We start from the raw sequence: 26,115 nt of genomic DNA on the forward strand, positions 1-26,115 counted from the left end.
TAAATTCTCCATTAGTCTTTTTATTGATTCTGTCTGGTGGACCAAATAGCCGTACGCATTTAATAATTTCTCTCGCTAGCACAATCTCTTTCAGTTTAGGAATGGAAAGATGTTTATCAATAAATAAATAAATATGCACCGAGTAGAGAACAGAATATGGGTGGTTGCGTAGTATTTATGTCTTTCATAACAAGCATACAAAAAAAGTGTAAATCGCCTGTTATTAAATCCCCCCGTGACACCACGGTACGTAAGACTCATTCGTTGAGTTTGATAATTTGGACTCTATGGTAGATTACTAAAGAAAACAGAATAAACGGGACAAGTGAAAAACGCTTAGACGTTTTTTCACTAATACTGGCCACATGTCAGAATCTGTGGGATAATGTCCTATATAATTATCTGTTTTTTGTATCAGAATAAATCTCGACAAAAGCACTAATCACGATGAATGCTTTCAGTCTCCACTTTACATAAAAATCATAATTTACTTGGTAATTCTTTATATTCGCCTATATTGTAGTTCCGGGGTTGTGAGTTGAGCCCTCTAGTGTTGAAAACACATAACAACAAGGAACGCTTATCAAACGTGGCCCGTGTTTCTGACTAACTGCGCTGCTGTTAAACGTATCTTAAGAACCGTGACCGTAAATCATAGTATGAATGATACTGTTTGTGCCGATTTTAAGACTGCAAATAGTGGGCAAGCAGCACACAACTAGATTCACAGTAATTTAATACTGTGTGAGCATGACTACATTACAACCCTGTACAGAGGTCAATAAGGTTTTTAAAGGGGGGAGGGGTGTCGTAAGACCCACTACCGACGCACATTCCCTTTTTATGAAATATTAGTGGTGTGCAGAAAAGCCACTGGTATTTATTTTTAAAAACAAGACAGCGACCCCTTTGGCTGTAATGGCTCCTTCTGCTTGGCGTGCGTCATGGCTAGTTTTCTGCTATAACTTCAGGTTATGACAACTCATTCCATCGCATCTTGAGGTCGAGCACGCGCAGTGTGGAGAGGAGGCATCGTATGCCAGAGAGGAAGGACGGGGCAGTGACAGAATGAGGCTGGCGGGGGGGGGGGGGGGGGGTGGGGTGAACAGATCCCCGTAGCTGCGGCTTTGTCAGCCTCCTTCCTGGGCTCTCGCCCCCCCCCTCCCGGCTCACCATGAGCACCGGTGTCAGACTAACCCCCCACCCCCCCGGATCCTTCAACGTCACCTGTCACCTGAGTCCAGATAACAAGCTGTCACGCCCCTCCCCCTTCCCCCCACCCCGGTCTTCATGCTACAGAATGGTCCTTCTCCAGTCCCAGTACAATCACCAGCCTCCGCCCATCCACACCCTCAAGGCTTGTGCTTGAAGTGAGCCTCCACTGTAGGGGGAGAAGAGAAGCCGAGGGTGAGATCATAGACACTGTCTGTCTATCAGAAAGGGGAGTAGGACAGCGGCATAACTACAGACGGGGGTGTAGCTACAGACGGACATACACTCAATGGCCATTTAATTAGGTAAACTTGCTTGTTAATGTAATCAGTCTGATCCTCCAAACAACAAATTATGTGGCTGTAACTGAATGCAAACAAGACGTTAATGTTCAACTAGACATTTGAATGCGGTGTGACTGCTCATGCCAGAGAAAGCTACTCTCCTGGGACTTTCACACACTACAGTTCCTACCGTTTACAGAGCGTGATGTAATAAGCAAATAAACAGCCAGTTGGCGGCATTTCATTGGCTGAAGACACCCAGCCAATCAGAGAGCTCAGAGGGGAATGGGCAAACGCGTTAAAGCTAACAGGAAAGCCACAAGTGTGAAATAACAGCTCATAACAACAGCCTGGAAGTATGTCTGGTGACAAAAGGGGGCCTTAACCAATACTAGATAATAGGAGTGAAACAATGCAGTCTACTCATGATTTGGTTCGAGAGACGATTCGGGGCTCACAGTTCGACACTCACAACACATTCAACAAAATAAGACGGAAAAACTTCTTATTCATTCCTTTTTAGGCAAAAGCATTAACAAAAAAGTTGTTTGCAAACCATTTCCTTTTATCTTGCAGTTCATTTTCCATATTCTCCATTCGTCCTATAAACTCCAGTGCAAAATTCAAAAATAAAACCTTGAAGCAAAATTGAGCTTCTGCCTTTTGCCTTAAACTTAATGACTGATTTCACCCCACGGTGCCTGTTGTTACGCCCCTACGATGTGTATCCTCATTTTTTAATTGTGACATATCGTACTGTGGTATATTGTTACAATCCTTCTAGATATGAGATACATGTATGTAATAAAGTGGCCACTGAGTTTAGAAACAGACAGATACAGGAAATTCAGAGAGGCACACGGGTACAGACAGACACAGACAGGCACAGCACAGACAAACAGGCAGACAGGTACAGACAGACACAGACAGGCACAGCACAGACAAACAGGCAGACAGGTATAGACAGACACAGACAGGCACAGCACAGACAAACAGGCAGACAGGTATAGACAGACACAGACAGGCACAGCACAGACAAACAGGCAGACAGGTATAGACAGGCACACAGGTACAGACAGACACAGACAGGCACAGCACAGACAAACAGGCAGACAGGTATAGACAGGCACACAGGTACAGACAGACATTGTACAACTGTGTACGTGACGTATAAATATCTTGAATCTTGAAACATGCACACAGGGACTGGCTGACAGGCACAGACACAAACGAGATACAGGAAATACAGACAGGCATACAGGTACAAACAGGCACAGACAGATAGTAAACACAGACAGGAACACAGGTACAGATAGACAGGAAATATAGACAGACACACAGGTAGAGACAGACATATAAAATACAGACAGGCACAAAGTTGCAGGTACAGACACAAACAGATACAGGAAATACAGACAGGCATACAGGTACAAACAGCCACAGACAGACAGGCACACAGGTACGGACTGACTAACATAGACAGGTACAGTCGTGGGTATTAATTTTGTACTATTTTACAGTGCATCGTATATGTCAGTATGAATTCAGGTGTGTGTTTGAGTACACATGTCCATGTGTGTTGACTGCATGCATGAGTGTGTGTACCTGCATACTCCTGTGGCAGCATGGGTCGGTTGATGACCCTCTGGAAGGCGGCGATCCAGTCCTTCTGCTCCGCCTCTGTCTCGCAGGCGAACAGGAACTTCCTGTCCGGGGTGATGATGGTGATGCCGTGCTGCCAGCGGTGACCCTGCGTGGAGGGCGGCAGGCCAGCCTGCACTGCGTAGCTGTTCTCCTTGCTGCCGATGAACACCTCCCCCCGGGCATAGGCGTCCTATGTTGGGGGGGGGGGGCAGGTACACAGAGCCCACCCAGTTATATCGATCATGTTTCAAACCCCAAACCCCCAGTGCAGCAGCTCCCCGGACATACATACGTCATCCTATGTCACCTTAAAAGTGACACACATAACAGCGGACCCACCCCCCCACCCCAGAGGCGGACAGAGAGTCCAGCTGCATTTCCAGGCGCCCCCAAGAGAGAAGGAGAACAATGACGAGGAATGATGGCGATGATGCGATGGGTGATGTAAGCATGATGCGATGGGTGATGTAAGCATATAAAGAAAGAGAAAGCGCACGTCCGTCCTGTCACCGCGGAGACCGGCAGCACTGCCCAGGGTGACACACGGGTCCCTCTCGGGATTGCCAGCTTACCAGGGGGTCTTTGAAATACATCAGCCTCCTGTCGTCCATGGTGAACCACCTTTTCTTGAAGCCCTCTGTTTGCTGGGAGTCGGGGGGGTGGGGGGGGGGGTGACAGAGGTTTGTGAGTAGGTTGAACCGGGAGGGCGCTTGTTAAATAGCACGTCCGTCATCAATGCGTCCCTTAAAACTCACACACTGAGCACCGCACATACGTATAGCACAACGTAACTGAACACAGAAGAACGAGTAGCGCATGGCTTCCGGCAGTCGGGCTCATGCTTGTTCCACAGTAACCGGCGGTGGCGTTTACAACCACTCAAGCCACTCATCTGCATGGGGTCCCTGAGGTTTGGTTGCCCCCATTGACCACAAACAGTCACTGCATTAAATATTAGAGATACACCTTCTTTATTTAGGAGATGCTGAAGCGACACGTTCCGCTAACCTGCTAGCCAGCTACGATTTTCAGTACGCAACCACAAAGCGAATATACCTCACCGGGGCCACAAAAGGAAAGCTAATCAAAGGCAGGAAGGTGCTGACAGAACGTTTGCCTAAGGTGACCCGCTTCCTGACCACAGACGCTGAAACACTTCATGAGGAGGCAGCAAATTTTACAAACACAAACGGCAGGGGGGTGGGGGTTGACTTACTTTCGGACCTGTCTTCTCCATAAAACCTTCCTTAATAAAGTTTCTTGTTAGCTTTGGCACCAACTACGAAAGCAGAAAAAATACAATGTGAACTGAGAGACAGCAGAGATGCGGCCGCCGCTGACGAATGAGAGCCTCTGACCGGCCGGCGCGTGCGGAGGGGAAGCCGGAGGCTGGAGACTCACGTCTGCATCGCCGGCTCCAGGGAACGCCACCTGGAGGTAGTGGAATCGAGCCGCCCGGATGGCATTGAACCAGTCCACCATTTCCTGTAGGACAGATGAGGTTTGGTGATGAAGGACTGAGACTCGGAACCAGCACGCATGTTCGAGACCCAGTCAATCCCCAGTAGCATAATTCCAGGTATTAGCTCAGTAAACCTCAGCCACACGATTAGGTCATGCTTTAAATTGCCAGTCTCTATACTGAGTAAGAATAATTAAAATCCTATAGCCAATTGTAAGACTCCTAATATCTCCTGTAGTTCAACAAGTAGAGCCTCGTGCTGACAATGCAAAGGTTTGAATCCCAGAGAGGACGTAGAAATTGTAACCTTACAGTAAGTTGATTTGGATAAAAGCATCAGATAAATGAATCAGTGCAAGATCACTGCAGTCTGCATCCTGCTTGATGAAAGCAGGAAGTATTCTTGAAAAACTGAAAATCTTAAAAATGAAACAGATATGAGACATACTCCATCGGAAATTTCAGGCCACGTCCAAGTAGAAAAAAATGTTATCTTTTAGCAATCTACTGCTGCTGGAATCCAACAGGGGGAGCCGCTTTCTCACTTTCTCAGTGTTGTCTATACAGAGCGCTATTATTAAGCAGGTCAGAAGCATCCGTAAGGAATGATATTCAGCAGCAGTGTGAATATGCAGCTCCAGTATCCCAGTATGCAAATGATTACTGGCCACACCCATAATTCTACAGGCCACGCCCTCAGCGGAAGCACTGTTAAGCGCAGCCAGGGCCCAGCGCAGCCAGCCGCGGCAGTCCAACGATTTCACCGTCGCAAGGCGAAATTTCTTGCAGACACGTCAAAAAAAAAAGGCATTCTGTGGAAAGGGACTCCGGGAGGAGCGAGGTGGGCAACAGTTTCAGACTGCCTGCTCGGCACGGCCACGATGGAGCGGAGATATTTAAAGGCAGGCTGCGTGGGTGATCTCTTACATCTTAAGCCCTTTATATTGGTATTAACAGCAACTTCCTTCTCAGTGGCCTAAATTAAAATGTATTCAATATATTTAATTCACTTAGCAGACGCTCTTGCTTTTTCAATTCCCACACGATGGTACAACAGCAATGCCGTCTTCAGACCATAGGCACACCCTCATATGTGAGGCCTGCCTTTCAGCTGACAGCGACCTCCCCGTCGTCCCCTACCCCGAGGCCGCCTGCCCAGTGCCCCGCCCACACCTTGCCATCCTCGTGGTAGACAAAGATGTTCCTGGTGCTGTTGTCCTTCAGGTAGGTGATCTGGAGTCCATGGGGGCTCCCGATTTTTGCTGGCCGGAAGGTGGCGTTGAGGGTCTCGATTCTCATGGAGGCCTTGGGTTCCCTCGCCTTCAGAAACCAAGACATGCAAAGTTATGTGTTAGGAAGGGGGTGGGACAAATGGGATATCATCCAATCAGAGCCCTCTTTGTTAGCGAACAGTCTGTCTACAAGCCGTCAGATATACTAACTCTTCAAAGGCCTTTTTTTCTACCCTGTTCCTCTTTTAGATACACATGTTTACTTTATTGAGATGCTTCTGTCCAAAGCGACGTACAAGTTAAACAAAGAATATATTACAAACACAAGGCTGTCAAGGAGTCGACTAGGCATGAGCGCAGCTACGCTGAGGTTCCAGTGAATTCACCGAGGTTCCAGTGAATTCACAGAGGTTCCAGTGAATTCACCGAGGTTCCAGTGAATGCCCAGCTGCAAGGTTTAGCATACATGGCCTGACACCTTTACGCAGTGACAGGCTAAAAGCCGTGTACACGGTGTGTGCGTGTGTGTGTGTGTGTGTGTGTGTGGGCTTCCCCTGCTGGCACGCTGCCCGTTGGCGTACCGACCGCAGACAGACCAGGCCTCCACTCACGTCATGCTTGTTGAAGTACTTCAGGATCCCCTCCCGCTCAGAAAGGATGAACTTTCGGCTCAGGAATTGCCCGTTGTCTCTGCCTCGTTTCCATAGAAACCCCTCTCGGTACCCTGCGTGGGAAATGAGCCACAGTGGTGGCATCTGAAGCAGTCTGGAGGAACACGAACCCCCCCCCCCCCCCAACAAACCCCGCCTTCTTGGCGCAGTGGGGACCCCCCTGCTGTCAAAACCTGTCTTGCATATTAACATTAACACATCGCTGGAAATCAAATACATTTCTGTCTATTTTTAGATCCTAGACGTACAGTAGACTAATTATAAGCAGCTATTGCAGTGCAATTAATTAGAGTAAAATTTATCACCCCCTCATATCCCTCTCCCCTCTGGAATATCTGCCTCACACACACACACACACACACACGGGCATCGATTTCACTCTCAGGATGACATCACCGGTCGATACCCTCCTCCATGAGCCAGATCAATCCTGAAATCAATCTGAGACCCATGCCCACCCCCCACCACACCCCCCACCACTGACTCATCATCTAACATGTCTCTGCACATGTACACTTCATTTGTATGGCCTGGGGTGAGGGGGGGTGGATCTCATAGTAACTGAATCCCTGGGTGACCGGATCTGCAGCCAGCTGTGGCAGTAACGGCCAATACGGAACCGTGACTCAGTGCTGCTGTAACCCAGTGCAGTCGAAACTGGACTGTTTTATTCGGGGAGGGGGGGCTTCTCCCCAACACACTGTACAAAGGATCCAATCGAAGCTAATGACCCAGGACCTTGTAAAAAGCCATTTTTCTGTACTGGTTCCCTGACGCAGTCCTTCTGATTGCACCCCTTCTGTCAGCAAATCCAACAGTCTAATTAAAGCCCCGCCCCCTTTAAAACACCTTAGCAAGCAAGGAAGGAGTCGGTAGTCAAAGCCCATTAGCATTTAGCAATAGCTAGCAGCATCATACATAACTAACAGCATAAGCATTATAGCATGAACCTGTGATCGCATGCGCTGATGCAGTGTATTTTAGACAATGTAACGAAGGCTTATCAGGCTAATATGAAACGGAGAAGTATATAAGAATGTTGTGGTACTTGGAGGGGAAGATCTATCACAATAGTCACACTGAAATATAAATCCCTCACGAGTTTGTCAGAGATGAGCTGCCAGATGGGCTTAAGCAGATCTGTGTTCGGTAAGAGGGACAAAGGTGACATTCAGCTTGTCAAGTGCTTGGTTTACCTGAACTTTGTGTTCTCTCCCTCTACTCTGACCATGGGGAAGGCAGTAATCATGGTAGTGAAAGACGTCTATCTTCTGGTTTTGACTGCTAGCTGGTTTCCTAGCTGCTAAGTCACCTGCTGGACCTCATAATAACGGCGTTAAGAGGATTGACGTGGAATCCAACCCTGGATCCAACAGCCTGGTGGGGCACGGGGGTAGATGGTGAGGAATCTCAGATGTGGAGTCTGGATAGTGAGCCATGTTTAAAGGAAGAGAGATCATCCAGTTAAGCAAGAGCTAGGCTAGGCTAGGCTAGGCTTCAGTTTGAGCCCCGTGACGAGTGACTACAGAAGAAATACAGAAGTACTCACTGTAAAGACCAGTCATATCCTAACCCTACGCACACATACGAACCAAACAAGGACAGAGAAACGGAGGGTGAGGCGCAGACACCCCCCCAACCCCACGCACCACTACTCTGCCTGCCTCCCTTGGGTGTTGAAAGAAAGCCACAGTAGGTCGGCTGGCAAGGCGAGGAACCAAAGGGCAGACAGGGGAAACCACGCGGCGCACAGGGCCGCCGTCTTCCGTGCTGTGGTCAGCTCCCATGTGACCTCCTCCTGGTGGTTCCATGTCACTGACATTCAAAGGCGTATTGTGCACGATGCAGGGCTGTCAGGCAGGGGTGCACAAAGGGCCACTGTGATGCCCGTCAACACCGTTTGAGTGCTTTGCCTGCTGGGGGCCAAATTTACATGGCCGTGCCTTTGATCAGCCCCGCACCATGTCTTAACAAAAGGTGGCATTTACTAAGTTAGGCCGGACATTACTCCCCATCACCCCAACGGAGAGTAATGCATAACAGTCATACAGCGACAGTTAGCTCCTCGTACTCTGTAACAGAGCCATGTTAGTTCCTCATAGTCTATAATAGTGACAGTGCCACAGTTAGTTCTTCACACACTGTTATGGTGACAGAGCCACAGTTAACTCCTCATATGCTGTAACAGTGACAGATCCACAGTTAACTTCTCATACACTGTAACAGTGACAGATCCACACTTACCTCCTCGTACACTATAACAGTGACAGATCTACATTTAGCTCCTCGTACACTATAACAGTGACAGAGCCACAGTCAGGTCTTCGTACGCTGTACCAGTGAAAGATCCTCAGTTAACTCCTTGTACACTGTAACAGTGACAGAGCCACAGTTAACTCCTTGTACACTGTAATAATGACAGATCCACAGTTAACTCCTCGTACACTGTACCAGTGACAGATTCACAGTTAACTCCTTGTACACTGTAATAATGACAGATCCACAGTTAACTCCTCGTACACTATAACAGTGATAGATCCACAGTTAACTCCTCGTACACTGTACCAGTGACGGATTCACAGTTAACTCCTTGTACACTGTACCAGTGACGGATTCACAGTTAACTCCTTGTACACTGTAATAATGACAGATCCACAGTTAACTCCTTGTACACTGTAACAGTGACAGATCCACAGTTAACTCCTCGTACACTGTACCAGTGATAGATCCACAGTTAACTCCTTGTACACTGTAACAGTGACAGATCCACAGTTAACTCCTCATACACTGTACCAGTGACAGAGTCACAGTTAACTCCTTGTACACTGCAATAATGACAGATCCACAGTTAACTCCTCGTACACTATAACAGTGACAGAGCTACAGTCAGGTCTTCATACGCTGTATCAGTGACAGATCCACAGTTAACTCCTCGTACACTGTAACAGTGACAGATCCACACTTAGCTCCTCGTACACTATAACAGTGACAGAGCTACAGTCAGGTCTTCATACGCTGTACCAGTGACAGATCCACAGTTAACTCCTCGTACACTGTAACAGTGACAGATCCACAGTTAACTCCTCGTACACTGTAACAGTGACAGATCCACACTTAGCTCCTTGTACACTATAACAGTGAAAGAGCCACAGGTAACCAGCACTAATGCCACCGGTTGTGCATTCCTGATGCCCGTTACCATGGCAGCAGGTAGGTGAGTGGGCAGATGGGCGATCCTAGGCAGAGCACCAAGCATTATAGCCATTACTTCCCTGTGCAGGTAGGGTGACCTAATCCAAGTCAACAGCGACACTATGAGCTACAACAGGGTTTCATTACAGCCATTTCAGTTAAAATGACCCGGATTTCACGCACTGAGATCTTGCTGAGTGCTGATTGGTCTCCTATAATCGTGGATGTGTCACTAATGTTAATATGAAACAGCTGGATGAGTCTTTCAATCAAGGAAACAAACCAGTCAAAGCACAAGAAGAACTGAACTATTCAGCTGAGCACGGGAGCCGTTCAGTCTTAGTCTGTAAAACCTTTAGTTGCTGGTCGTGTCCCTCCTGGCGTGGATTAGATGGTCACCCTGTCAGGTGACCCCCCCTTCAGATTCACGTTATTCATACGTCGGGTGTCATGTTTAACCCTACCCCCCCCCTCCTCGACTGAAGCATTCTCAGACGCTTGACGCTTTTGAACGTCGTTTCACTTGGGAGCGCAGCTACATTCACCTCCAGACCTCTTTGAAACTTGATCTCCGGTTCCCCACAGCTTGTGACCACGGTGATGACCAGCCATAATTCACAGCCTGGTTCCCGACACGGGGCGTGGAAAGCGTTTGGTTTTTATGGTGGCCGAGACAGAGAAAACAAGAGATTGATGCCTGGTGTATCTCCTCCCGCGGGTACGCCGGCCCGTGTCGGCCTGAGACAGACAATACGCCCTTTCAGTGCGTCACACTAGACTCGGAACAATGCTGTGTTTTTTTTTCTTTCTTTCTTTAAGTCAGGCAGGGCCCTGAAAAGGGGGTGGGGGGGTTGTAGGTGTCACTGGATGAAAACTGGTTATGGAACTGGACTTTCGAGCGGCACATGGTGACTCTGCAGGGACACTTTTGAGGAAGTTAAACTGTAGCCTAAAAAAATACAGGAAAAGCCGGCACCCCGGAAAGAGACATTAACGACACATCTGAACTGCCGCCTACAGCACAAGTTATTGGTCTGCTACCCAGAATACCTCTGAAAATGCTTGCGTGAAGTGAGGTGTGAGTCATAGCTATTGAGTTTGTTTAAAAGTGCCTTTTAGACAAGCAATGTGTGATGTTTGCTGGGGGAAAATATCCCCCTTTCAGAGAGGAGGGCCTGACCTCTCCCTTGAAACCCGTTGCTCTTTATGTGAACCACAGTGCTCTGTGGTTAGGGGTGTGAACACGTGACCAAAACAGCGTTCGATGGAAGGAGATTTGAGCAGCTTCTGTAGAAGTGCTCATGCTCGCTTCTATGAGGCGGGGGGCTACGGCCGGTGGCCAGACGGCGGATGATGGCAGCGCCTACCTGCTGAGTATGGCTCCTGCTTCTCGATGTACATGAACTCGTTCCTCTCGTACCTGGCGTGGAACCACTGCTCCCGGAGAACTCTGCAAGGAACCGCAAGCTTCAGCCAGGCCCACTGGGCTTCCCTTAAGTCATTTGATACCGCAAAGCTGTTCAGTCGATGGGCCCATTCGAAGGCCATGTGGACTTTCATTTTACCCAGGAATTTAATTGAACACCAGCCCTTTGTTTTACCACAGAAATTAACTGGATAACAGCTTTTGGGTGACTTTGTTCCACTGTAGAACATGATTGGATGGTGGCACTATGTCTAAACCTGATTGGGCGATGGGCCTTTGTTTTAACACACTGCACTCTCACAGCGGTGCAAGTTCTGCAGATTCATGAGATAATCATTAGGCAGTAAGCCCTCTGTACATTCTCAAGACTTATCTGTCTTCCTGCCTCTCTGCATGGATGTGCCCTCTATCGCCCCTTCATCCGCTTTCCCGGCGCTCTGTGTGTGGGTATAAAGAAACACAGAGTTCTGATTCCGTTTCTGCAGGCTGCTAAGTTCCCTATCATTACTGCTGTCCCGCAGGGCGCCCCAGAAACTCTGTGAGGGTGATCAACTGGCCGACTCCCGCCACAGCGGCACAACTCACAAAACCGGTTTTTCAGGAAAAGGGCAAGCATGCCGTAAGTGGTTTTGGTCGTTCAGCTGCATAAAATGCCTCCCCCCAAACTGTGTATAAGCCCAGACCTTCAGTCCTGGGGGGCGGCAGCCCCGGTAAATATGTCACCGGTGGTAAAATGCCAAATGGCCGCTGAACACGAGCTGGCAGCGTACTGCCACACCTGGAGGCTTCGTGCCGTTCTCTGCTCCATGGCAGACATGTCACCGCTAAGGTCACGTGTGGGCAGGGGGCAACCATTCCGTCGCCATATTGGCGCTTCCTGCACGTCAGGATGCCACTTCTCACGCCATGAGCCTTATAGGGTACAAAGGGGCTGAAACAGCCCCGGTCATAGACTGCTTCCCGACCACGGGCAGCTTCCTGACCGTTTCCTGACCATGAGCCGCTTCCCAGTCATGGGCCACTTCCCAACCGTGGGCCGCTTCCTGACCGCAGGCCGCTTCCCAATCATGGGCCACTTCCTGACCGCAGGCCGCTTCCTGACCGCAGGCCGCTTCCCAATCATGGGCCACTTCCTGACCGCAGGCCGCTTCCTGACCGCAGGCTGCTTCCCAATCATGGGCCGCTTCCTGACCATAAGCCGCTTCCTGACCGCAAGCCGCTTCCCAGTCATGGGCCACTTCCTAACCGTGGGCCGCTTCCTGACTGCAGGCCGCTTCCCAATCATGGGCCACTTCCTGACCATAAGCCGCTTCCTGACCGCAGGCCGCTTCCCAGTCATGGGCCGCTTCCTGACCATAAGCCGCTTCCTGACCGCAAGCCGCTTCCCAGTCATGGGCCACTTCCTAACCGTGGGCTGCTTCCTGACTGCAGGCCGCTTCCCAGTCATGGGCCACTTCCTAACCGTGGGCTGCTTCCTGACTGCAGGCCGCTTCCCAGTCATGGGCCACTTCCTAACCGTGGGCTGCTTCCTGACTGCAGGCCGCTTCCCAATCATGGGCCACTTCCTGACCATAAGCCGCTTCCTGACCGCAGGCCGCTTCCCAGTAATGGGCCGCTTCCTGACCGCAGGCTGCTTCCTGACCGAAGGCCGCTTCCTGACCATAAGCCGCTTCCTGACCGCAGGCCGCTTCCCAGTCATGGGCCGCTTCCTGACCGCAGGCTGCTTCCTGACCGAAGGCCGCTTCCCAGTCATGGGCCACTTCCTGACCATAAGCCGCTTCCTGACCATAAGCCGCTTCCTGACCGCATGCTGCTTCCCAATCATGGGCCGCTTCCTGACTGCAGGCCGCTTCCCAATCCTGTGATTGGTGGGTAATATTTCAGCGTGACAGCGATGGAACCGTCGCCTCGGTAACGGAGCTGCAGCCATTATTCCTCTTAATGCATTTCTGCACTGAGCAGCAACTATTTAGGTCTCACCTTTATCAAAAGCCGTTTATCCGCTCAACAACAAAAGCATGCCCACCAGATAATGACTCACTCGGAGGGATAGACTGACCACTGCGATTTGAAACACATTGTGCTACAATTCGACAGTTTTGGTGCTCCTGAGAGCCTACCAGAGCAGTTTGGGTTTTATGTACCCTCTGTCCTACGGGGGTAAATCCTGATGCAGTTTGGGTCATTCCTTAATCATTCCCCCACTTACTGACCAAGCATTATGGTGCAAATTAGGGGGGGGGCGGGCTGTATAGGCAGTTCATAACTGGGACTTTAACAGCCATTGGATAAAATCAGGCACAACCAGCCTTGGCCCCTCCCCTTTTTCCTCCAAGTGGCATGTGGCGTGTTTCGGCAGGAGCAAAGCCATACGCAGGTGGCAGCCTTGACATTACTTACGGGGCTGCCAAATTACCCACGAGCACACGCGGTCACGCGTGAAGCACGCTTATGCTGCTCGGACCGTCGCGGCCAAATCTCCTGCAAGCGTCACAGGTGTCGACCTTCAGCGCTTTTGCCCTCGGATGCCAGCATCCTCAACCATCAGCATAACCGAAACGCCGTAAATGCGCAGCTGTGTGTCTGAGGAGTGTGTCAGAGGAGTGTGTCAGAGGAGTGTGTCAGAGGAGTGAGTCTGATGAGTGTGTCTGAGGAGTGTGTCAGAGGAGTATGTCAGAGGAGTGTGTCAGAGGAGTGTGTCTGAGGAGTGTGTCAGAGGAGTATGTCTGAGGAGTGTGTCAGAGGAGTGTGTCTGAGGAGTGTGTCAGAGGAGTGAGTCTGATGAGTATGTCTGAGGAGTGTGTCTGAGGAGTGTGTCTGAGGAGTGTGTCAGAGGAGTGAGTCTGATGAGTGTGTCAGAGGAGTGTGTCTGAGGAGTGTACCATAATTACTGCCTTTGCACAGTTAAGGGTTTCTTTGGGTGGGATTTGCACCAGCAAGGTGGGCAATTCTCTGTCACAGGGCTGCTGTATTAAATCAACAGAGACGGGAAAGTGCATTCAGATCAGATCAAAGAGAACAGCTTCAGGTCTGAAATTCTGAGTAGCGTGACTGAGAAAGTACAGTTCCTCTCAGCTCAGGTCTCACACATGCCAGCTGTGCATTACTTCCACCAGGTCCCCGTGACGCTCAACCCCTCCCACCCGGGCCCCCCCAGGACTGGTCTCACTCCTCCTGGCTGGGGCTTTGAATCCTGCCCCTGGCTGAGACCTTGTGGAGTTTGCTGGTTCTCCCTGTCAGTGTTTTATGATTCCTCCCAAATTAAAAAAGAAACAGTCAGGTTTAGTTTAAACTTAGTCTCTGTCCAGTGAGATGCTGGCAGGGACATGCAGGCCTGTGCTTCCTAACCCAGGCTCCAGGTTCCACAGTGGCATGGAAGATGGATCGACTGTATTACATACCGAAATCCAGCCAAATGGGCTTATTAGCCGACTCCCATTTGAAAAGTTTCTTATGGTTTAACTGGCCGAACAGAGCACTTCCTGTCTGGAGATGCCCCCCTTTTTGTAGCAGACAGTGAGATGGAAAGGCCCGGAAACTCACTGGCTGTCGGTGTGTGTGGGCCGGTAATAAAACGGCGGCACCTTCTGTTCGTACTTGGCTTTCGCTGCGTCGTTCCCGGTTGAGGCCATGAACTGTAAACCACAGAAGGGGAGAAGAGGTGTTACAACCGGCAGCCAACAGGGGGCACCGCGGTTGAGGAACTGGCAAAACAGAGCCCAGCCCAGATCCTACCAGAGTGTGATGCAAACATAAATCCGACAGCAGCCGGTTAAGGCTTGTGGGGTCACCCATCGCCATACAAACACCACAGACAGTGTGAAGGGATCTGACCCCGGCCACTTGCTGGTCCACAGTGACTAGTGTAGCATCGTAATGGAGGATCACTGGACTGGACATGCAAACACGCAGCTAACGATCAAATAAACACTCTGATTGGCTGGCATCTGACACCCTCCCTCCCTCCCTCTTTTCCTTCACCCCGCTCTGTTCATTTCCTCCCATCTCATTCGCTAAATGCTCAGCAGCTGTTTTCAGCACAGTGGTGGTGGGGGGGATGAGATGCTGCGATGCTGTAGGGTTGCCCGGTAACTGCAGCCATGGAGACTCTCCGCCCCGTACATCCTTCCCTGTGTCTCCCCCCTGCCAGCCCCCAGCCTGGGTGTCCCTGCTGGGTCTGTGTTTGCAGCAATACAGAAAAAAATATTCAGCATCGTCTACAGAAAGCAGTTAACCCTTCATCGCCTGTAGTTTATCAGCAGTATGTGATAAACGTTGTCGTTTTCAGGCTGGCCCCCTGGCGCCCCGCTGGGTTCTCTTACCCAGCTGAGAGTAAAAGCCCTGATCGCCAGCTGAACAGTCCTATCTGCAGACCATAGCCCTCCTAAAGAAAGGCCTGTGAGGAGCTCACTGCACTATCGGCACCCACTGCAAGATGTAAGAAGTACTGTAAAGGCTGTAAACACTGTAAACACTGTAAAGACGTTTTTTTGCACATATCCCAAAGCTGTTTGTCTGACCTCCCTGCGACCCAGAAGGATAAGCGGTTTGGAAAATGGATGGATGGATGTTTATCTGACCTTACTTTGTACATTTACTTATTATTTGCACGCTACTACTACTACTACTTAAATTCAGTTTATAGACTTTTGTACTTCTGTCTTGACTGTTATAATGTTTAATTGTACACTTCATGTCACTACCTGCACCGAAACAAATTCCTTGTCCTTCTTGTACTTGGTGAGTAAAAGGATTCTGATTTTGACCTGGATGTCCCCTGTTGACCTGGTCATCACAAGGGCGTAGGGGACCAAATCGGCCTGGAAGCCCCCGCCCCCCTAAACACATACGGGGCCCCCCTAATATTGGTCGGAATGTGTGCCTACCATCCATACCTAAATCTACGCCTTTTCTGCGTCAGTTCCTTTAAGGGGAAGCAGAGGAATGGAAAGGAGAGTGACAGAGAAGGAGACCTTACCTCGACCTCGCTGGCTTGCCAAGGCTCCAGAAGCAAGGACTTGACCCTGCTGATGTTCGGCGAGGCCTTGTGGAAGGCGGAGCAGCTCTGACACACAAATACACCCAGGGTGAGCGACGCCCAGTCAGGGTCTGGGGGAAGGGGGGACGACACAGGGGTCACTGCCGGGGCAATGAAGGATACCCCCTCAGACAAACAACACTCTGGCCGTCAAAGGATCATTTTCAGGGGCCTGATGCCGAGCTTGTATGCGCAATTCACCTACGTCACTTTAACCACTACGCCACCTGTTGTCTCAGTTTGGTTACTGCCACCCAGCTTAACGTTAACCATTGTTTAAGGAAAAACACTGACTGCTTGTTTCCGTCTCAAATGGCGAATTTCAGTGTTACGTTAATGAGCTCTTGTCCTTAATGCTCATTTCCACGGAAATATGTAAGTCAGCCAAGCAAATCTGCAGCGACTGGCAGAACAGGAAAAGGGAACATCTAAATGTTCACCTGATTGGTCCAGAGACACGGATGTGATTCATGTGTGATTCTATTGCTGGCGGGGATTCCTCTCGCACCGCTGGAAACGACTTTGGGCGTAGTGTATGATTATAATGTATTTTGGTAATTCGATCCCGGCTGGCAGATACGGCAGAAGGCCGCGACTTGGTTTTGATGCTGCACTAGCGCGTAAGTACCTACCGCGTGGTTTCTATGGCGACAGGCCCCGCCCAGAGCCGGGAAGCACTGCTTGACAACAGGAGGTTGCAGGATTCAACCCCCCCCCCAGAGACCTCACACACGTTGCAGCTTTGGTCGCTATAGTAACCAGTTGTGCTACGTACTGCCATGGGCGTGACCGGTACTTTCTGCCTGGGATCGGATCGCCTGCTCAGGCCATTGGTCCGGCGCCCCTGGAGTATATCAGGGGGTTAAGTCCCTCTCAAAGACCCCCCCCCCCCCGAGATGCAACGATTCTGCTGAGGTTCAACCAGGCAATCTGCCAGTCACAGGCTCAGCGACCTAACCCACATGCTGCCCCATGTGACAAACGATGACGTATGGCAAATGATGTCATATGGAGTGCGCAGATTAAGACGTGAATGGAAAAAATACAAAAGTGCAGTGTACTGGAATGGGGGTCTGCAGACACTGGATGCTCACTGTGTGCGCATGTGTGTGTGTTTCGACATTGATTATGTATTGCACTGCTTTGGCTTGAGAGGAGAGAAACTTCAGCTATATCAGGGATCGATAGAGACATATTTCTCTTCATTAAAAAGTATGTATTATGTATCAGTGAGAGAGGAACAGGAAACAGACGCTGTGATTTCTGCGCGAGGTCCCCTAAGTCTTGAAATGGTATGTAAATGACCTCATCCTGAGCTGATCATGCAGCCACTAATGGACACAGCTTGTTTCTTAGATGGGGGCACCGCAGACGGCTGGCATGAAAGGCAAATGGCTTTGGGGGGGGGGGGGGGTTCTGTGTGCCCAGCTCTTGTAGCAGAGGGTTGAGAGGCCAGTGCGACTGAGGAGAGATGCTGTCAATGTTCAGAGAGAAGTTCCTTAAAAAAAACGCCTCAGTCTGTACTGTAAACAGTGAGAGAAATATGCTGAAATGTAAAAAATGGGCACAGCATCTGCGACTGACATGTCATTGTCAACTTACTCCACTGCCGTCAGCCCAGTGTAGGATTCCGAAAGTTGCGCAATGTTATATTGGTTTGGGACTGGGGAGATTTCAGTGCATCATGCTGGAGTGGGAAGCGGGTGCGTGGTGTAAGACTGGGGGGGCTGCAGAGTGGCGCTGAGTGTTTATTTTGGGCCGAATGTTTATTTGTATTCAGGATGTCAATGATCGCCTAGGACTGGGGTCATCGCTGGATACCAACGCAGTCACACGTCCTCATGCCTGGACGTCCGCTTCTATGCCACTGCCTGGGTCATGTGATCGCAGGCTACAAACACCACCAATCGCGGATGAGTTGACGTGGACCTCCGTGGTGGTTATAAGTGACATACCACGCCTTCGCACCAGAGTCACTCCCATGTACACTCGGGGTAATGCTCACACGCATAGTGCAGTCAGAGAGACCGTGTGCACGTGTGTGCACGCATACGAACACAGACCACCCATGCAAACCGCGCATACGAACACACACCACCCATGCAGACCACGCATATAAACACACACCACCCATGCAGACCACGCATATAAACACACACCACCCATGCAGACCACGCATACAAACACACACCACCCATGCAGACTACGCATACAAATACACACCACCCATGCAGACCACACATACATACAAACACACACCACCCATGTAGACAACGCATACAAACACACACCACCCATGCAGACCACGCATACAAACACACACCACGAACACACACCAGCCATGCAAACCATGCATACGAACACACACCACCCATGCAGATCACGCATATATAATCACACACCACCCATGCAGACCACGCATACAAACACACACCACCCATGCAGACTACGCATACAAATACACACCACCCATGCAGACCACACATACATACAAACACACACCACCCATGTAGACAACGCATACAAACACACACCACCCATGCAGACCACGCATACAAACACACACCACGAACACACACCAGCCATGCAAACCATGCATACGAACACACACCACCCATGCAGATCACGCATATATAATCACACACCACCCATGCAGACCACGCATACAAACACACACCACCAATGCAAAGCACGCAGACCTACACGCAGCAGCCTTTGCATTTGCACTGTAGATAGCATATCACTGGAGAATCAGACAGCCTTACTGACAGTTTCCTAAATACGCTCAGAGCAGAGACTAAAAGCCACATTGGTCACATTCATTCTTCGGTGTGAGTATTTATGCACACGTGCGTGGGTGGGTGTGAACTTTGGTGTTTCATTTCTTTACCCATAAGCCTCTGATCACAATTGAAGGGTAAAAATACTGCATTAATGGAAACCATCTATCATGGCTGGGAGGAGAGAAACACAGGCATAACTAATTTGTATTTTGGTTTGTTATATTAAGTTTTACTGCCCCTGCATCCCTGAACTCTGTGAAACAGCTTTGATTGGCTACCTCACTTCTCTTGTCAATGGTGAGGCCTTCAAATTTCCAGCCAATGGCTGAGGGCCCTTTGGAGTCTCCATCCAACTGAGAGACACGCAGCCAATCAAGTGCCAAGCTGGCAGCGGCAATGCCGAAGGAATTCTGCTTATCAGTGCAAAATTTCCAGCAGTTATTGAACTTTGATCAAGGAGTTAGAATAAGGAGCGGCAGAGAGCTAGAGTTAGCCAACTTTAAAGACTGTGAATGCCGCAGTAGGAAATTCTGCCTAACTGCTCATTAACCTTTGATCCAAATCAAACGCTTACATGTTGTTTATTTAGCAGAGACTTTATCCAAAGGAATGTATCATTCTGAGAAACCACAGTCAGACAGTCCCGGGAACAGTACGGACGTCACAGACTTCATGTAAGAGCCCAACACAAAAATCACACTGCCCCAAAGGGATTTGAACCAACAACCCCTCAGCCAAACACACAGCAGTCGAAGCCAGGAAGCTACACAGCACCTGAAGCATTACAGCCTTTTTTTACTGTTAATTCTAGACAAGCACCTTCCAAACCTTTGAAGCTGGAGTTTCCTGGAGCAAGGGACACTTGCGGCAGCCGGACTCGCTGCAGCGCAAAGCTTTTTAAGCTGAACTCATTTGCTCAGGAATTCACGCTGATTTCATATGGCTGCCCGACACTGACTGTCATACTCAAACCAGAGCTGATACTGATACCAGTATCTGATACCGATACCAATCTCGATACTGATACTAATACTGAAATGTCATGTGACCCATAACAAACATGCAAACATGCCTCTTTATTTTTATATGTTGTTGCAGTTGAGAATTTCCAGAAGAATTACTCAAAAAACACCGTCAGATCAGTTGATTCATTCACAATAACAAGATCATTAAGTGATTAATTAATCCATGACTATTGCCTCTTCTCTCTTGAATCGGCCAGCTCAGCTGCCCTGAACAAACACCCACCCATCCTGTGGCAGTGACCTGCTACTTCATTCTCCCAGGTGTCTGAAAGAACATCACTCTAGGTCCACTTTGGTAAACTGGGCCAGGAACAAAAATAACACTGGTTCTGAGAGATGTCCATCCAGGAGAAACCGCCTTTCTATGATCTACAGGCCAAGGCAGTATGTAACAATAAATGTCTGCATGTAACAACACAGGGCAGTAGGGGGCATAGTGATTAAGGACAGCTATATAGATTGCAGGCTATGCTCATTTATACAGCTGGATATTTTACAGGAGCAACTCAGGTTAAGTAGCACATTCTAAAGCACCTGAGGGACTTGAACCAACCACCTTCAACATATAAGGCTGCGCCTGTAAGCACTCAGCTACCAGCTGCCCCAATCCCTACCAGGCTTGGATGCGGAAGGAGCGCCGATGTACCTGTATGCAAAGTACGGACCTTCATTCCGTCGGTAAGTGACACAGTTGTATAATGACAGAGTCCCATGGTGAGTCCTGGGCTCTGGCTTTGGATCCCCACGGCTCTGTGTGAGTGTCTCTGAAAGACCCATAGTGTGTGTGCATCCGAGTGTGTGCCCCGTGACGGACTGGGCATCGCGCGCCCCGTGACGGACTGGGCATCGCGCGCCCCGTGACGGACTGGGATAGGTTCCAGGCTCATTTCAGCTGTGTACTGCTCGAGGTGGATGACGTGTGATTGAAATAACAATAATAACCAATAATAATAATCAATATAATAATGTCTGATAGATAGCAGTAAAACTTAGGGGACTTCTCCGAGGTAGTGCAACAGGAGGTGGAGCCTGATCGTGGGGGGTGGGGCCTGGTAATAGGGGGTGGAGCCAGCTGTGGCGGGGCGGGGCCTGACTTTGGAGGGGCAGAGCCTTCTGTGGGGTTGGGGGGGGTGAATGGAGATGGCCGTGGTGGGACCGGATGCAGATCTGAATTCTAGAGTTGGCATCGAGCCAAACGCTGGGCGAGCTGCCCGACACCCAGCAGGCAAAGGATTCTGCTGCCTCAGAGGCAGAGCGGGAGGGCTGGGCAGAGCGGGAGGGCCGGGCAGAGCGTGAGGGCCGGGCAGAGCGGGAGGGCCGGGCAGAGCGGGAGGGCCGGGCAGAGCGGGAGGGCCGGGCAGGGCGTGAGGGCCGGGCAGAGCGGGAGGGCCGGGCAGAGCGGGAGGGCCGGGCAGAGCGGGAGGGCTGGGCAGGGCGTGAGGGCTGGGCAGAGCGGGAGGGCCGGGCAGAGCGGGAGGGCCGGGCAGAGCGGGAGGGCCGGGCAGAGCGGGAGGGCTGGGCAGGGCGTGAGGGCTGGGCAGAGCGGGAGGGCCGGGCAGAGCGTGAGGGCCGGGCAGAGCAGCCACTCTTCCCTCCTGACACTTAGGTAGGCTCGCCCATGCCCCGACTTGCCGTCTCACAAGCATGTGATCACGCGGATGGATGGGCAGGACTGAACCTGGCAAAAGAAAAAGAAAAGAAAAGAGGCACCGGTCCGAGTGAATCACACTCGTCAGGTGCAAATGCAGGGAGGAGGAAGACAAGGATGACGAAGGTGATGGGGATGATGACTCAATGGTACGACGGCACCTGCTTAGACGGGCTAACAGTTTGCACCTCGTGGGTTCAGTAATAAAAGTGCTTTTTTTTTTTTATTGTTACCATGGCGATTCAGAGGGGAAATAAATAAATAAAGCTAGTGTGCAGGTCACTTTTGTTCCCCAATCTGCTGGTGTTAAACCCAGGGCTGATTACAACTGGCCGATCACAGAGGAAGCAAACTCATTGCAGGCCAGTGTCCTGACAGCCTGGCCCTCCACCAGGGAGACAATGCTGCGGAAATATTACGCCTTAATTCATCTCTCATTTTCACATCATGCATCATTTACAACATGGCTGAGCTGCATTGTTTAATAACAGCTTTGGTCCAGTCAGCAGATGTGACGTGATATCCTTATTGCATTTTAAATTCTGGGCAAGGGAGTAGGTTTGGTTTCAGCACTGGTAGGGACCAAATCAATCCCCACGGAACTCCCACCATATTGGTAGCTACATGTCCCGGCTGTCCAAACCCAAATCTATACCCTTGGTTCTGGGTCCACTAGAACAGTGCTACATAAACATTGATATATATGCTCTATGTTCGAAAGGAATTAAAATTTGTCTCTGTAGGCTTCGACCCTTTTCTACAAGCAGGCATGATACTCAACTTACATAGTGAAGCCGCTGACACCTATTGATTGGTCATGTCTGACTCACATGGTGAGGTCACCCAGAGACCTGAGAGCCAGTGGCCATCACTAGGGTTTGCCTCCCTCTGCGATTTCCACTGAATGACAGGCAAGTCAAAATGCCCAGGAGTGACTTTCACAAGAGTGCTGTGTCTTATGTTTGGTTTGTTCTCACCTACTGTATCTTAACCAATTACTGCTTAAACAGCAGAATCAATTTTGACAGTCAGTATGACGGGAATATCCCCTGTGATGTAGTTACACCATTTTGTCCACACTTGTCATAATACCTACTCTTCCTCCAATGTCCATCATATCACACACCATGGCTCTCTCTCTCTCTCTCACACACACACACACACTTCACCACCTCTTTGCGCAGAAAAGTGTGTGAAGCTGACAGTCGGACAACTCAGAAAAAACTAAGCAAACTAACAAAGTGCATCAGCACAGAAACAGCACTTCTCCATATTTTTGCGGTCACGATGTGTAAATGACCGGCATCACTTAAACGGAACACGTGCAGCCTGTAACATTATATCTTGTAGTAAAATAAAGCGCCTCGCTGCGCTTCGCCCGCCAACCCCCAGATACGCCTCCCTACTCACCGGCTCACACTGACAAGCCGGGGCATCTGTGACCGAAAATATCAACTTAAAGTGTGATCCGGAACTGCAGACCTTGATGCGACAGTCGATTAGCCCTCAACGAAATGTATTACCATCACTATTGCGTTTTGGCGATTATTCAATCAGGTAACCATTTTATTATTCATTGAAGATGATCGTTTTGACCACTGCTTACTGCAGTAAAAAGTATTTCCTCACGCAGGCTAAAAAATCTCAGAGAGGAAGCGGCCAATATGTAAGATAAAAGCGCCTAAGGCCGGTCGAACAGAGAAGGCTATAGATGTGCATGGCAAAGGCATCATTGGAAAGTACGGGCTGCCGGCAGAGGGGGAGTCCGCCGGGCGCAGCTCCGCAATCCGCCTTCATCCCTGAAGCGGCCTTTAAGACGCGCTGTTAACATTCAGTATTACCACGATGGGGGCTTTATGGAGGACACATCACCTTCCCACCCCGTCTCTCCTCCTCCGGTGGGGGGGGGGGGACCTCACCTGCAAAGCCGCAGTCCGCACATGTGCCGTTGCCGGCTCTCTTCAGGAGATCCTGCAGAAGCCGCTGGTTCTTCTCCTGCTCGCCGCTCATACTGTTTATCGGTATCCCGCTGGATCCAGGGGGCTTGGTCCAGGATCACTGGTCACTTCTGATAACAGCGTATCGTGCCTCTGCTCAGCAAGACACCGAATGCTGCTTAACGTCAGCGCGTATTGAAGCCGATAGCATGTAATGACAATAATAATAATAATAATAATAATAATAATAATAATAATAATAATATCCAATGCGATCGAGAAAAGAAAATCACTAGCTTGTCACTGCCTCTGTTGGTGTCTCCAGCGAGCACCGATATTTCTCTTACCTTTGCGCCCCCGCTCTCTCTCTCTCTCTCTCTCTCTCTCTCTTTTTCTCTCTCTCTCTCTATCTCTATCTCTCTCGCTCTATCTCTCCCTCCTGATAGTTATTGCAGTAAAGGCGAGACCTCCAGCGGTCGCTCCGGTCCTATACCGTCAGACACACCTTCCTTGGGGAAAGACCTCAAATTCAACGAAGTATGACCGCAGCAGCTCTCACAAGTTCAGCTTTTATATCTGCTTTCGCTTTTCCTGGATGCATGAAAACGCTACATTGGCATAACCTATGTTCTGCATTTTATAGTGGACCGTATGGCTACATTTCTTTCAAACTAAGTTTCATGATGACCTTACAATTTAGAACATATGAAGTACAGCAACACAACTCCTATACATATAAAAAGTATGTTGGGCGACAGTTTTAGATGTGATTTTAAATTAATAACGTTTCAGACCGCTATATTATAATACACACACAGAGATATACACACAGGAATTAATTAATTTATTAATCTATGCATATAATTCCATGTACAGCCTTCTGAGTTTGATTAAAATACGTTAATTTATTACAGAACGTCCTGTAAGTACAGGCGTTACCTCAGACGCACTGTCGTAGTACAAACAAATAAATAAATACTAAATAGTAATAAATAATTAGGACAGCCCACTTTTCACGTGCATGTTCTTGACAATGACATTTCCCGACAATATTGTCAGCAATGAATAAAAGACTCACCTGACATTTTTGTTGTAATATCACTTTAACAACTAATGGATTACCGAGACGAGGATCTTTACTTGATTATTTTGTCTGACCTTGTTTTCTGTTCGTCACCACTGCGGACCATTATAGGTGCTTTGGGGGTGACTGTCCTCCTAATCTGGGAAAATGTCGACTGCTATGAATTTTGGAAACAAGTCGTTCACACCCCGACCGCCCGACAAAGGGGCATTTCCTCTAGATCACTTGGGTGAGTCCCATGTTTCGTACATTTGGTGGTTGTGTAAGAGAGCTTGCAGGACTTTCCCGGCATTACGGGCGGGGCGGCCGGACTGGGTTCCGCAGCGGGACCTGGTACCGGAGGGCTCGGGCTGAGCTGAGCATCGCCCCGGCGCCGAAAGCTTACTTTAGACTCTCAGTGTCCAGTCTGTTCGCTGGTTACAAAGCGCCGCTGACTAGCTTCGGCAGCTGCGTAAATTCCAAGTGGGAAATGAAGTTGATGAACTACATTTAATATTTTTAAATGGATTTAATGGTTTAATTATTTTGTAATCTCAGGTACGCAGATTGAAACAGGGCGTGTGCATTGTCTTGATATTGTCATTCCAGGGGAATGTAAAAAATTCAAAGAAGTATTTATGGAGTGCTTGAAAGACAACAGGTACGACAGCTCCATGTGCCGGATGCAGTCCAAAAACTACCTGGAGTGTCGGATGGAGAGGTACATATAAACTGTCCTAACTGGATGACCTATTTTACATTGTATTTCAGGTTGTTGGAGTCATGTAAAACAATGCAGGGCCGGCGAATCAGATCGTCAAACTGGTCTGACCATCTGCGCTGTCCCTATTATGAAATAGGCCTAAATGCTACTCTTGTCGTGTAATAATATATTATTTTCACATTCAAATGGTTTAATATGAAATTTCAAATTTAATATGAAATATTTTGTGTGTGTTAGATATGGCGTTTGTTCCTTATTGATACATTATGTCTAAACTTAATAAAGTAACACCTAAGGACGCTGTACCGCCTTATGCTATTTGTGTCGTCATGCGCAGACTACAGTCGTAACTGGTCGGTTAAAATATTTGACTTTGAGACACCTCCAGTGTCTAGCTCTGTAATGGACAACTGAGCAGCCTGAATTAACATCTCACACCCGTGTACAGGCAGCTGATGGCCAAGGAACCGTTGGAGAAGCTTGGTTTCAAAGACCTGCTGAACCAGTCCGGTGAAGAGCCCAAACACTGAAGGGACTCTGAGTGATGGACGCTCCAATGGATACCCAGGACTCATGTGTCCTCAATAAATACATTACAACCTTACAGTAACCACAAGAACAAAGTGATCGTCAGGGAATAATGGTTTTGTATATAATGTACATTTATCGTGTAAAATAAATTTATTACACTTTGTAAACATTGACTTGTGTGCATGATTTGAAATGGATTTACAGTCAAAGTGCATTTTGGGAGAAACTAAGAACACAGGCGTA

General features: G+C 49.2%; 2 protein-coding genes across 3 annotated transcripts; one reads left to right on the forward strand and one right to left on the reverse strand.

Moving 5' to 3' along the window:
• Positions 1-24,745, reverse strand: LOC111860602 (arf-GAP with dual PH domain-containing protein 1). Of its 2 annotated transcripts, none has more exons than XM_023844436.2 (12): positions 24,633-24,745; positions 23,537-23,707; positions 16,102-16,232; positions 14,667-14,758; positions 11,065-11,147; positions 6,446-6,558; positions 5,776-5,922; positions 4,542-4,625; positions 4,357-4,419; positions 3,713-3,784; positions 3,102-3,330; positions 1-1,381 (listed from the first exon to the last, which is right to left on the reverse strand). In XM_023844436.2, the coding sequence occupies exons 2-12, from the start codon at positions 23,625-23,627 to the stop codon at positions 1,353-1,355; spliced, it is 1,134 nt and encodes a 377-aa protein (XP_023700204.1). In that variant the 5' UTR covers positions 23,628-23,707; positions 24,633-24,745; the 3' UTR covers positions 1-1,352. The 2 variants fall into 2 exon arrangements, with proteins under 2 accessions (XP_023700204.1, XP_023700203.1); XM_023844435.2 differs by lacking the exon at positions 24,633-24,745 and adding an exon at positions 23,902-23,935.
• Positions 24,729-26,039, forward strand: cox19 (cytochrome c oxidase assembly factor COX19). The gene is made up of 3 exons (XM_023844439.2): positions 24,729-24,867; positions 25,227-25,338; positions 25,790-26,039. Exons 1-3 carry the CDS (start codon positions 24,786-24,788, stop codon positions 25,869-25,871), a joined length of 276 nt encoding a protein of 91 aa, XP_023700207.1. The 5' UTR covers positions 24,729-24,785; the 3' UTR covers positions 25,872-26,039.
• Positions 26,040-26,115: the final 76 nt, after the last annotated feature.

Source organism: Paramormyrops kingsleyae, chromosome 5 (genome assembly GCF_048594095.1).
Source record: "Paramormyrops kingsleyae isolate MSU_618 chromosome 5, PKINGS_0.4, whole genome shotgun sequence".
Taxonomy (NCBI): domain Eukaryota; kingdom Metazoa; phylum Chordata; class Actinopteri; order Osteoglossiformes; family Mormyridae; genus Paramormyrops; species Paramormyrops kingsleyae.